The sequence below is a fragment of the Trachurus trachurus genome (assembly GCF_905171665.1).
Source record: "Trachurus trachurus genome assembly, chromosome: 21".
NCBI lineage: Eukaryota > Metazoa > Chordata > Actinopteri > Carangiformes > Carangidae > Trachurus > Trachurus trachurus.
In genome coordinates this window covers 33,543,892-33,557,557 of record NC_139899.1, presented here as the reverse complement: position 1 = coordinate 33,557,557, position 13,666 = coordinate 33,543,892, and the positions used below count along the sequence as shown (strand labels likewise).

Below are 13,666 nucleotides of genomic sequence, written 5' to 3'. Positions count from 1 at the left end.
AATAATGTAACACAAAATAATGATAAAAAGAGATTTTATTCATGTAAAATTAGACTGTTGCTAGGGACGCCGCTCTGACCAGCGCAGCACAGAAAAGAGAAAGTATGCAGGATATTTACTTTATGTTTCATTTTTACAGTCATTAAATAGCTTCGGACTAATTGTGATGTTAGATAAACGACTTGTAACCTGTTACAGGGAGAGTGGAGGCTCCTTATTTCCACATCGTGGCTGAAAAGTAAACTTGCATCAGAACCTCTGACCGTGTCACAGCTCCTCTCCTCTCTGTAGCTCCGCGACACAAACGCACCCCATAATCTCTTGTTTATGACAGGTACGACTACACAAAATACATCGTAACGTGTATGGTAATCCATCGATCCACTGATTGATTATCAAAGGCTTCAAATGCACGAACGGGAGGAGGCTCAGCAAAACAGCGGCCGTGACCGGACATGCAGTCGGCCGTTGCTATGGAGTCCCTAGCAACGGTCCGCTCAGCGGTAGTCTATCGAGAAATAAACACAGCAGAATATTGGTGATTGATCAATCAGAATCAAGTATTCAGGAGAGCCGTGTTCTAATTAAAGTTAGGCAATCTTACACAGGTGTCTGTCTCCATGTGGACAAAACTCTTTCCTGTACTACCTGGAATGAACAGCAGAGGGTGCATGAACAGCCTCTGATAACATGAGATTATTGAATATATTGGAATATATTCTGATACCCAATGGCAAAAATTAATTTTTAGAACTATAGCCAGAGACACACAGCAGGAAAGGAGCAACCATTCTACATATTTCACACATCTATGCATGTCATCAATACAGAGGTGGGAGAAAGTCCCTATGTTGCAAGTCCAAGTAGAGTCTCAAGTCTTTGCTCTCAAGTCCCAAGTCAAGTCCAAGTCCTAAGATTTTTTTTTCGAGTCCCAACCAAGTCCTAAGATTTTTGTTTCGAGTCCCAAACAAATCGATTATAATTAATGATACATAAAGATCATGACCACGCCTCAATCGTTAAGTTATTTATATTTTATTGTTAATGTTCTGCCACTTCTCTTCACTTCATCTGTTCTCTTCTTGTTTTACCAACCACGTTAAGTTTTTCACACATTAGCTCCCATGTTTCTTCTTTACCGTAGCTTAACAATATGTTTATTTTCCCCTTTTCTATTGATCTTTTGGATCAAATATCATGTTGCCTTTGCACCCATCCAGCTCTTCTCCCAAACTCTCCATGGTGGAATGATTACAATACAAACCTCAATTGAAATACTGCAGTTTGTACGTACTGTCATTTATGATATTACTCTCAGTAGATCCCCCGCAAAACGCGCAACTTCCAAATATGAATATGATATGCAATTTAGTACTCTTTATTGGGGATCTTAGTAGGACAGGCCCTTTGAGTCTCAGCCTGCATTCACAAAACATATCAAGTGCAGTGCATTGATTTGTCATCAAACTGTTCAAACTGAAAGATTCAGTCAGTTTTGTTTCTCCAATGAAACTACACCGTAGCCTGGTCGCAAAATGCTCACACTAAATACCCTCCAGTATACAAACAAATGGCTGCTCATTAAAATCAACATCACATAGCTTTGTTTCGACAGAACAACCTCTTCAGGTGTTTAGAGATTTCTTTCATTTTCAGTCCATATATAATTGGATTGAAGAGAGGATGATAGAGAATTATTTGTAATGTCATTATAAAACGAGCAGTTTTTGGAAAATCTGAGCCCAGTCGAACTATAATCACATCATATGCACACAAACAGGAAAAGCTTATTAATACCAGCAGGTGAGGTAGACAGGTCTCAGCTGCTTTTTTCCTCACTTCTCTGGTGCTTCTATATGTTATCAGGAATATTCTGGTATATGTGAACAGGATGAAGAGGATGGGACAAAGTGCTGCAACTACCAGGATAATACTACCAAATATAGATTGTGCTCTTGGCCTCACACAGTAGAGACTGTACATTGTGTTATTGCAGAGAATTCCATTAACAGTTGATCTACAGCGTTTGGTAGGAGCTGTCAGCACAACTGTAACAGCAGTATGAGAACAAGGTAGAAGCCAAGCTAAACCCAGAATAATACAAACTGTGTTTTTACTCATGATAGTTGCATACTGCAGAGGTTTACATATAGACACATACCTGTCATAGGCCATGGCTGACAACAGTAAGAACTCTGCACCAGCCAGAGCATAAACTATAAAAAACTGAAAGAGACAGGTTGGAAATGAAATGACTTGTTTTTCAGATAAAAAGTCAATCAGCAGCTTCGGGTGGATATTTGTGCTGAAAAGAACAGAGTTGATTAACAAAGCTGCGATGAAAATGTACATGGGCTCATGGAGGTTTCTGTGAATCCAAATCAGACACACAATGGTGGAATTAAACAAGATTATTAGAATATATGCAACAAAAATTATGCAAAAATACATATACCTGTTCTTTTCAATGTCAACGTGCCCACCAAATGTAATATAGGTCACATTGAATTCACCATCCATTAATATAGCCTATTTTCAACTAATGAATAATAATACACGCTGAATAATATAACAGGACAATCAAGGAAAAACCATGTAAATGAGTGGAACCTCAGTGGAACCTTTCAATTCAATTCAATTCAATTCAAAGAACTTTATTTTTCCGTTAGGAACTTCATTTGTGTAAAAGCGTCAGTGCAGGTTTAAAACAAGAAGAACCTGACCTCAAGTTCACAATATTACAAGCATCCAGCCTGTTCCTCACTTATCCATCTGACCTGTAAATGCACTTGATGATTGTTCATCTCCAACATCCAGAAAGTGCACTGTTAAAAGTCCGTAGAAAGTTTTTATAATATTGCCTCAGCCTCCATGGATCTCATTAAACTTTCTACTAAAATAGATTCTCACCTGTAATGGCTTCATCAAACCATAGAGGCCTGAAGTCACAGGACTGTTTGACCTTCATTATACAACATTACTCAATATGGCATAAAACCTATAGTGCATAACTTCTGTCAACCCCTTAAGGAATTCTATATAATAACAAAAACATTATTGGCGCTTCCACCTTATGTCTGGTAGGTTAGGCTGCAGTCACACACGTACACGAATGCACTTCATTCATTCACAGTCATTAGCTCTACATGTGGTCAGCAGTGAGTGGAAACTACCATGGCATCCCATGATTTGTTGGTGTACACAACCAGATCCCCTCCCCGGGGGGCGACCCCCATTCCAAAGGACCGCCATTCCGACGGTCTGCCAGTCCGAAAATTCCCGAAGGTCCGTCATTCCGAACTTCCGAGGGGCCACTGTTCCGAATGTGTTTTATTTTGAAAATTGACCAGATTCTCTCGTGGTTTGACTTCCTGCCCGGCTTGACACGATCGCGGCGGGGGGACAGCGCCCCCCTCCCCCTCCAAAGTTTCACCCAGGTGCAAGTCTGACGCAGCCGCGGCGCTCCTGCTGAAAAATAAATGTCCTTGCTCTGTGCTTTGGTTGGGTTTAGGCAATGTAGAAAGGAGTTGGTTAAGTTCAGTAAAAAGATCAGGTAGAGGCCAAGAAAGTATCTGCTAATATGCAGCTCCTCCGGGAGATGAACCCTCATCTCCCACACCGGAGGAAGATGCTCTAACCACTGTACTACCAAAGCATTCACTGCATTCTGTGTACCCAGTGCCTTAAACCTTTTAATGGCGGACTTTTTTCAGGTTCGGAATGGCACCCCTTTTCCATAAATAATTAAGGGCCGGCATTCCGACACATTAAAGTAAACATTCAGAATGGCGGCCCTTCGGAATGGCACCCTGGAACCCCCCTCCCCTTAGCTTAGCGGGTACCGGTAGCATTAGCTCCTCCAGTTGGACCACATTGCTTGTATTGCTCTGGTTCAGCCAGTTTCCATGGGAACATAAACAGAGCAGTTCCTCAGGCTGCATCAAGCAGCTCTCCACAGTCTGATGTAATCCAGGTTATTGACAAATGATGAATGTAGGCACTGCTAGCTTGTGTGGATTAGTACCTCAACGGTGGTGCGGCCACAATCTTTCCTGGTCCTTTCCGGCTTAGTAACCTGAGCTCGCCCGGCACACCTAGCAGATGTTTGTCATAACAACAAGCTTGGCTACGGATGTCTAGTATCTGTCAGTCACAATGTGGCACCATAACACACTTTCCATCCACACACTTTTCAGTCATAGCAGTCATCCCACTAACACACGAAAACACTACATTTTCGCTGAAAGACGGTGACACGAAATTCATAACAACAAATACTGACAAACGGCACGAAAGATTTGTGGAGCTGTTGTGTTATCTAATTTAGTAACAAAAATTTAAGGTACTTGTGTAAGTGAGTTATTAGCATATATCGTCCATTTATTGTTATCGAGGTGAACTGCTTTATTTGTCATGATATTGATTTAAGGCCATATCGCCCAGCCCTAGGTTGCAGGTTTGATTCCTGGCTCTTCCAGGCTGCATGTCTAAGTGTCCTTGGGCAAGACACTGAATACACTGCATTTACCCTTTGTAACACTTGAAAGGAAATCAGAATGGAGGTATTCAGGAACCTGAACAGATGCTCCAAGTCGTCTAACAGCCAAGATCCATAGATTCATAACTAGCAGAGTGAATGGACAGCCCTTCTTAGAACAACCAAATCACAAGTGGTTTTCTTTGAAAGCCAGATCCGGTACAAAGTTTGACTGAGCAGTGATGCTAGTGTCAAAACAGGAAGTTTTGGAGTAGGAATGGACAAATTAGCACAATGTCATGTAACTGAATGGGTCACTAAAAGTCTGTGTAGAGCAGATCTAACAGCACCAGTGAATTCAGGCCTCCAGAGTTTGATCAAATTGTTTCCATGTGAAGTCATTCATAGTGGAAAGTTTAATGAGATCCATGGAGGGTGAAGTGTCTGATAAAACTGTTTCACATCGGTCTCCAACATTTTCTGACCATCTGAGGTGTGGAGGTAAACATGGTCTCACAGTACTGTGAGCAAAAGAAACCAGTACAGGTTATGTAACAGAACATGTTGGTGAAGCTTTCGTTTGTTTTTTCATGTTCATATCATATTATCTGCATATTTCAATGATCAGTATTTAATGTCAATTGTTTTAATGGATGGAGAATTGAATGTAACATATATAACTCTTGGTGGACATGTAGAAGTTCACAAATACAGGTACCTTTATTTTATTATCATGTTTATAGCATATATTTTAATCATCTGCAGTAATTCCACTATTGTTTACCTGATCTGGGTTCATGAAAACCTCCATGAGCCCATGTACATTTTCATCGCAGCTTTGTTGGTGAACTCTGTTCTTTACAGCACCAACATCTACCCAAAGCTGCTGATAGACTTTTTATCTGAAAAACAGGTCATATCCTATCAAGCCTGTCTTGTTCAGTATTTTATGTGTTATGCTATCGGTGGTGCAGAGTTCTTACTGTTGTCAGCCATGGCCTATGACAGGTATGTGTCTATATGTAAACCTCTGCAATATCCAACTATCATGACGAGAAGAACCATTGAAGTCCTGTTGGCTTTATCTTGGCTTTTTCCTGCTTGTCAGCTTGTGGCATCAGCAATAATGAGTGCCAATCAAGAGCTCTGTGACTTCACTTTGAGAGTTATTTTTTGTAATAATTCAATTTACAAACTTCATTGTTCAAGTTCAACAGTAATAACTATATATGGTGTGTTCATTTTGGTAAATGTTGCACTTCTTCCTATGCTCTTTGTCATTTTTACATACGTGAAAATATTTATTCTAACCTATCGAAGCTGCAAAGAAGTCAGGAAAAAAGCTGCAGAGACCTGTTTACCTCACCTGTTTGTCTTAATTAACTTTTCCTTGCTGTGCACATACGATGTTATTATAGTTAGACTGGAATCTGATATTCCAAAAGTTCCTCGATTAATTATGACTTTACAAATAGCTTTGTATAATCCTCTCTGTAATCCAATCATATATGGACTTAAAATGACAGAAATATCTAAACACCTCAAGCGTTTGATATGTTTACACAAAATTAAGTAATGTCATCCTGGTCGATAATGATAATAAGTATTTTAAAGGGTTTGTGTTTTATGCAGTGAAGAAGATTATCGGCCTACTCAATGTGATAACTGCTCAGTTTTCTGCCATTACAACAAAACCCAGCATTTCTCTCCTGTGTATGTTTAATTTAGCTCAAATTAACTGCACAAATACAGAACCCTATTAGTAATATACACATGTGTTTCTTTATTCCTGGGTGAATGGTTGTTAACATCTAGAACTGAGACAAGAGCACATTAAACTCATCTTGGCTTCTTTACACTGATGAGGCTAAAGGTCAGAGGAACAGTCTGCCAGAATATAATAGCATTTTGTTTGACAATGCTCCCTTGTATCTTTAGTTAATCTATCTAATAATATTTGACTGCTTCTAGCAGAACAATCTGTCAGTCAGCAACACTCAGTGCATTTACATGCAGTGTGTTTACGTGGACTTTACAGCTGTGTATTTTCATCCACCTCATCCAGTGTCTCTCTCCCCCGGTTGCTAAATATAAGACGAATGAGCTGTACTTGCAACGCGATCTGTGTTTAACAGCGCCAAACCTGCAAGAGCAGATTTCAAAATTGCGGCAGTTTGTGTTAAATAAACATCACAATGAGATGCAATGATCAGAAACAGATACTGGTGTTCATCATGTGAACAGGGATATAAACAACCAGGTTTCTCTGTGTGCATGTAAACGCTGTATCCCGTATATGATAATAAATGGGATATTGCTCGTAACCAGGATAATCAAGTCCATGTAAACGCACTGCATGTCAGTCAGATGTGAAATGTTAGACACAAATTTGTTATGATTTATATTCTTTGACACCAGGCTAAGGTGTTCACATTTTTATATCAAGTTTAATAGGGCGCAAACACTCTGATTTGGTTGCATTTGCCCAAAATACATTGACTGCTGTGAAAGTCTACATGCAGAGTATGTGAGTATGTTCATGTGAAAGATGATGAAAGATGTTAAGTGTACACAGCTGTTATAACAGTAAAAAGAGGTACTAAAGTTCAATCATGTGTGTTATTATTATATTGTCTTTATTCTTCCCTCTTGTTGCACATTTCACATGTTGAGAGAACGGTGGTAAAGCAGACTTAAAGGGATAGTTCAGCTTTTTTGAAGTGGGGTTGTATGAGGTACAAATGGTCATTAAGTGTAATATCTGCAGTAGAAAGGTCTCTGCTCCCCCCGACACATTGCACTGCTCCGAGACACAGGCAGTACATGGTTGTCAATGAGGGACGATTAATCAGCGTATTTTCACCGCCAAGAAGTCCTGTCTCAAAATAATACACCAGTTCAAGAGTATGATTTAAAGTAAAAATGTACAACCCATCAGATGGTCGGAAAAAAGTTTGTTTATCTGGAACTAACCAACTCATCCAGTATTCCCCCACATAGACTTCATCCATGTTGTGAGTCAGCTTCATTGTTGGCCTAACACACACAAGAACACACACACACACACACACACACACACACACACACACACACACACACACACACACACACACACACACACACACACAGAGACATCCTTGCTCCCCAGTGATGACATCAAATAGGCCTAAACATTAAAGGAGACATATTCAGCCCCCTTTCCACATATTAAAATAGTCCCCAGGTGTCTTAAAGACATGTCTGTGTCTTCGGTCTAAATCCCCCAAGGATCAAACATCACAACTGGTTTCATCCTCTCAAAACAGCCCTGTTCAGAACGGCTGGTTTCAGTGCCTGTCCCTTTAAATGCAAATGAACCACTGCTTGCCCCGCCCCTTCTACCAGTCCTAGGTAGGGGTGGTAATATGCAAATTCAAATCCTAGTTACATCACTGGAAGACAACTGAGGGAACAGCTGATAAAACCACATGGATTTCAATAGGTTTAAAAGAGGTAGCTACACAATAGTTTACAGTAATGGATATGCTATAAGAGGAGATAGGAACTACAGTGGTACTGTATGAAAGCTGATGCTAATTAGTCAGTATTTCAGACATGGGTGCAAGTTTGGTGGAACAGTAACCATGTTCGAAGCTGTTTTTTGAATGCATTAAACGTGGGGCTGTCTGTAATTGGGGTTGGTAGACTGTTCCAACAAGTACCGCCCTTCACAGTTAAAGAATTTTGGCCTATTTGGCTTCGCCTGAATGGAGGCCTCTGGAGGCAGATCTGGTGCTGAGCGTGTTATCTCTCCGTTTAAAAAATTCCCTCAGCGGTGGGGGGGCCAGCCCGTTGAGGGTTTTATAGATGAGACAGCTGTACTTAAAACTCCTAAGGTTTTCAAGGCTCAAAAAATTGTACCTCTCAAAAATTGGACAGTGATGAGAGGAAAAAGATTTTTTGGCATATACCTTAACAGCTTTTTTATACAACTGTTCAATCGGTTTCAGTGTGGTGACACCGGCGAACGACCATATTACAAAACAATATTCAATGTGGGATAAAATCATACAATGGAGGTAAGATTTAGCTGCTTCAGACGAGATAAAGGGCCTAATTTGTTTAAAATTCTGCAGGCTGAATCGTATTGTATTCGCCACTTTTTTGATGTGTTTTTTGAATGTAAGATTTGCATCTAGCGTGATACCAAGGTACTTGAACTGATTTACTAGTTCAAGTTCTACTCCTCCAATGTATACTTTGGATCTGCTCTGGTTTACTGGTCGTTTTGTGAAAGTCATGCATACAGTTTTAGTTGTGTTGAGCAAGAGGCAGTTGTTGTTAAGCCAGTCTTGGACCTTGGTTAGGACATTGGTGAGCTTGTTGGAAGTAATGTCAGAGTTTGAGCCATGGGTGAAGATAACTGCATCGTCTGCATACATCTGGATGTTGAGGTCTGGACACGTATCTGGGAGGTCATTTATATATAGTGAAAATAACAATGGCGCAAGGATCGAACCTTGGGGGACTCCAACAGTAGAAGAGCAGAAAGGCGATTTGACCCCGTCGACAGTTACACATTGTGTTCTGTTTGATAGGTATGATTTAAACCATTGCATGGTGTTGTCAGAAAAATTAATAATGTGAGCTTGTTTAAGAGTACTTGATGGTCGACGGTGTCAAATGCCTTTTTAAGGTCGAGAAATACAGCACTGACACATGATGTTTTGTCCAGTAAACACTTGATTTTTTCAATGAACATACAGTTGGCTGACTCGGTGGAATGGTGTGCCCTGAAGCCAAACTGCATTGGATGCAGTGGAGTGGGACCCTCATCTAGATGCCTGATCAGTTGATTCGCAACCCATTTTTCAGCTATCTTAGAAATCACTGGAAGTATACTGATGGGTCTGTAATTAGCTTCCAGTGATTTGGAGCCAGATTTGAAGACGGGAGTCACCGAAGCCACCTTCCAGGCTAACGGGACTTTGTTCTGGCTAATGGATAGGTTAACCAGATGCATAATGGGTTTACACAGAGCATGGGAATGAGACTTTATGAAATTTGTGTCAATACCATATGCATCTTTTGTTTTGGAGCATTTGAGCGCTCCAATTAGCTTTTTGACTTCCGTCTCTGTTATCTTGGCTAGCTGAAAGTTGGGCTGTTCGTTGCTGATCGGGCGAGGTACAATAGCTGATGGTGTAAATAGTTTTGTTATTTCAAGCACACTGTCTAGAAAATAGTTGTTAAAAGAATTTGCAATTTTTGCAGGATCATTCACCAAGACATTATCAATAATCAATTCAGAGGTGTTTGATTCATGTTTGATATCCTTGCCTAGCAGCTTATTTAAGGTTTGCCACACCTTTTTCCCGTTGCCCTTGGCACCCTCGATTACAGAAATAAAAAAGTTTGCTTTGGCCCTTCTCAGCGACTGGACTACTTTGTTACGTATATGTGTGAATTTTAGCCTGTCAGTAGACAGGCCAGACTTCAAGTATTTCTTAAGTAGTGAGTCTCTAGACTTTAACAGATCCCTACAGTTTTGGTCGAGCCATGGCAGGGAGTTACGTGTCCTGGCTCTACTTTTCCCTCTTCTAGAGAGCGGGGACATCACATTTTTAATTTTACTGTAGAAGGAATCACAGCTAGTTTCAATATTGTCTGATGTAAGGATTTCCTCCCAGTCGATATTTTTTATGCCCTCACTGAGGTTTTGTAGTTGATTCCTTGGTATTACATTGATACTGCAGGGTGGCTGGGCTTTAGGAGGTCTGGCAAACCTTGATTTGTTGAGCTTTCTGGACAGAAAGATACAGTTATGGTCAGAGATACCTGTCAGAAAGTTATATGTCTTCGTTATTCTATCAGGTTTGTTTGTAAATAAAAGATCAATTCTTGTCTGCGATTTATTTGTCAGTCTAGTTGGTTGCTCTATCAGTTGTTTTAGATTGTAATTTTCTGTGTTTGATTTCAGATTTTTTCTACCTTGTTTGTTATCCCAGTTTACGTTAAAGTCTCCTAGGATAATTAACTCTTAATTTGGTCCGACGGAGTTCAACATGATTTTCAATTGGTCGTAAAATTCTAAACTGGCGGATGGGTGGCGATATAGGCACATAAAAACAAATGACATTTCAGTAGATAGCAACACTTCTATTCCAATACAGTCGAATTTGACAGCTTCTGGTAGTTCAAGGAGTTTACATTTTAAATTGGATTTTACGTAAAGTAACACTCCTCCACCTTTACCTCTTTCCCTATCCTTTCTAAATACCTGATACCCAGGCAACATTACCAGTGCTTCAGCAGATGATGGTTTCAGCCAGATTTCAGAGAGACCCAGGATGTCAATATTTGAGTCACAGAGAAGATGTTATACTTGTTCACGTTTATTGCCAAGGCTTCTAATGTTCAAGTGTCCACAGAAAAGTCCCTTCGGTTTGCGAAGAGCATCCCAGACTATTCTGGATTGATTGAGAGTGGAGAACAGTTTGTAGCTACGATGCCTTTTTATGACTGGGTTTCTGTTTTTTACCTTGGTCTTCTCCTTGACACGGGGGGCCCTGGAGTTGCTGTGAGTCGCAGTAGCAGATAGCCTCCTGGCTAACGCTGGTGGTACCTGCGACCTCCGAGCTGCTGGGCTGGCTGCCGTAGGCGCGACCTCGCCGGGGGTCGCAGTAGCTGTTAGCCTCCTGGCTAACGCTGGTGGTACCTGCGACCTCCGAGCTGCTGTGCTGGCTGCCGTAGGCGCGACCTCGCCGGGGGTCGCAGTAGCTGTTAGCCTCCTGGCTAACGCTGGTGGTACCTGCGACCTCCAAGCTGCTGGGCTGGCTGCCATGGGCGCGACCTCGCTGGGGGTCGCAGTAGCTGTTAGCCTCCTGGCTAACGCTGGTGGTGGTCCCCAGGTGAGCGCTGGTGGCGGCGGCCTCACAGCTGCTAAGCTGGGGGCCGTCAGCGCGACCCCCGCTGGAGGCCGCCCCTGGAGCTCCCCGGTCCACGTCGGTGTTGCCATTCCCAGCGCTCGCCCCCCGGCCAGCGCTGTTGGTCCCGCACCCGGTGTTCTCCCTCTGGCTAGCGCTGTTGGTGCTGGGCCCGGTTCCCCGGCCCGCGTTGGTATTGGTGTTGCTGCTGCTCCCGGTGCTAGCCGTCCGGCTAGCGTTGTTGGTGCTGGTCCCCAGGAGAGCGCTGGCGGCGGCCTCACAGCTGCTGGGCTGGGAGCCGTCAGCGCGACCCCGCTGGAAGCCGCCGCTGGGCCCGGCGCCCCGGCCTGCGATGATGTTGCCGCTGCTCCGGTTCCCTGGCCCGCGTCGGTGTTGCTGCTGCTCCCGGTGCTAGCCGTCCTGCTAGCTCTGTTGGTGCTGGGCCCGGGAACTGTCCATTGGTCCGACCTCCCATTGGTCCGACCTCCCATTGGTCCGACCTCCCGCTACTCCGACAAAATACCCACTGGTCCAACCTCTCATTGGTTCGACCTCCCGTTACTCCGACAAAATCAACCACAAGTCGGACCAATAGGAGGTCGAACCAATGGGTGGTCCCGTTAGTTCGATCTGTCATCGCTACTTTCTGACAAGCTCTTCCATTGATAGGAACATGCAGCTTTCTCTCTCTCTCTCTCCAGGAGCCAGATCATGTCAGATCGCGCACAACCATCATAAATGCTGATCAAGATGTGTAAACTGATAATCAAAGCCCCCCCTCCCAGAGTACAGAGTAAAAGAAATACACTTTTTTTCTCTCCCCCCCCTCCGCTCGAGTGTGGCTGAACCTGGCCGGCTTGAGCTCATTTCACGGGCGCGAGCCTGCTGCAGCCGCCGCTCCTGCTGACAGTAGACTGAGAGAAAAAAAAAAGTAAATTTGGCTTTGGTTAGGTTCAGGCAATGAAGAAAGGAGTTGGTTAAGTTTAGTAAAAACACCAGGTAGAGGCTAGACAGGCTGGAAGCATAATGAGCGTTATATGTTATTAATATTAAGTGCTTGTTTTGCAGTTAATTATGCACATGATCCGTTTGATCCCAGAAAGGAAAAAAGGATCAATGCGCAACCTCCGTTTCCTTTCTGATTGCGTCCGTCTGTCTGTTCGGAGTGGGAGAGAGAGAGAGAGAACCCAATCCACCTGTCTGTATACCTGTCTGTAATGTAAGTTTGATTTGATATGAGTGTCAAGGTTTAATTATGGACACTAATGAGCGCGCAGCAGTGCGTAAAAGTCGTGCGTAAAAGTCGTGCGTAATGACAGCTCCTCGTTGGTGAAACACAATAAACTGCACCTCTTCTTCCACGTGTCTTATTGACAGGTGGAGCCTATATGAATAATTATATAAATGCATAGTGAACGGTAAGAATGGAGAGTTGGACTAATGCTAATAACTAGTCCAGTTCGATCTAATGAGGACCTCCCATTAGTTCGAACTCTCATTACTCCGATTGTCGGACCAATGGGAGTTCGAACCAATGGGAGGTCGAACTAATGGGAGGTCGGACTAATGGGAGGTCGGACCAGTGCCATGGACCCGCTGGGCCCCAGGTGAGCACTGTACTGGAGAAAACAGGCTTGATAGGATATGACCTGTTTTTCAGATAAAAAGTCAATCAGCAGCTTTGGGTAGATGTTGGTGCTGAAAAGAACAGAGTTCACCAACAAAGCTGCGATAAAAATGTACATGGGCTCATGGAGGTTTTCATGAACCCAGATCAGGTAAACAATAGTGGAATTACTGCAGATGATCAGAATATATGCTATAAAAATGATAATAAAATAAAGGTACCTGTATATGTGAACTTCTACATGTCCACCAAGAGTTATATATGTTACATTCACTTCTCCATCCATTAAAAAAGGTAAATATGATATGATAAATATGAATTATGAAAAAAGTTAGATAATAACACAGTGATTCACGAATAAAAAGGTAAAAGTCTCACTTTGAAGCTTGCAATAACATGTCTCCTGTTCTTTTTTCTTTTACTCACAGTCCTACTGTGAGACCTTGTTTACCTCTACACCTCAGAAGGTCAGAAGCTGTTGGAGACCGATGTGAAACAGTTTTATCAGACACTTCAGCCTCCATGGATCTCATTAAACTTTTCACTAAGAGTGACTAACATGGAAACGACTTGATCAAACTCTGGAGGCCTGAATCCACCTGTGATCCATTCAGTGACATGATGGTGTTGTCTCTGTGGAAACTGGCAGGGCAAATA

General features: G+C 42.5%; 2 protein-coding genes across 2 annotated transcripts; one reads left to right on the top strand and one right to left on the bottom strand.

Moving 5' to 3' along the window:
- Positions 1–1,593: 1,593 nt before the first annotated feature.
- Positions 1,594–13,295, bottom strand: LOC311004141 (olfactory receptor 13C2-like; the record flags this gene model as incomplete). Its single annotated transcript, XM_083996090.1, has 2 exons — positions 1,594–2,216; positions 12,998–13,295. The coding sequence occupies 2 exons, from the start codon at positions 13,293–13,295 to the stop codon at positions 1,594–1,596; spliced, it is 921 nt and encodes a 306-aa protein (XP_083852216.1).
- LOC311004722 (olfactory receptor 6N2-like) lies at positions 5,127–6,053 on the top strand (the record flags this gene model as incomplete). The annotated part of the gene is made up of 1 exon (XM_083996893.1): positions 5,127–6,053. The coding sequence occupies one exon, from the start codon at positions 5,127–5,129 to the stop codon at positions 6,051–6,053; it is 927 nt and encodes a 308-aa protein (XP_083853019.1).
- Positions 13,296–13,666: the final 371 nt, after the last annotated feature.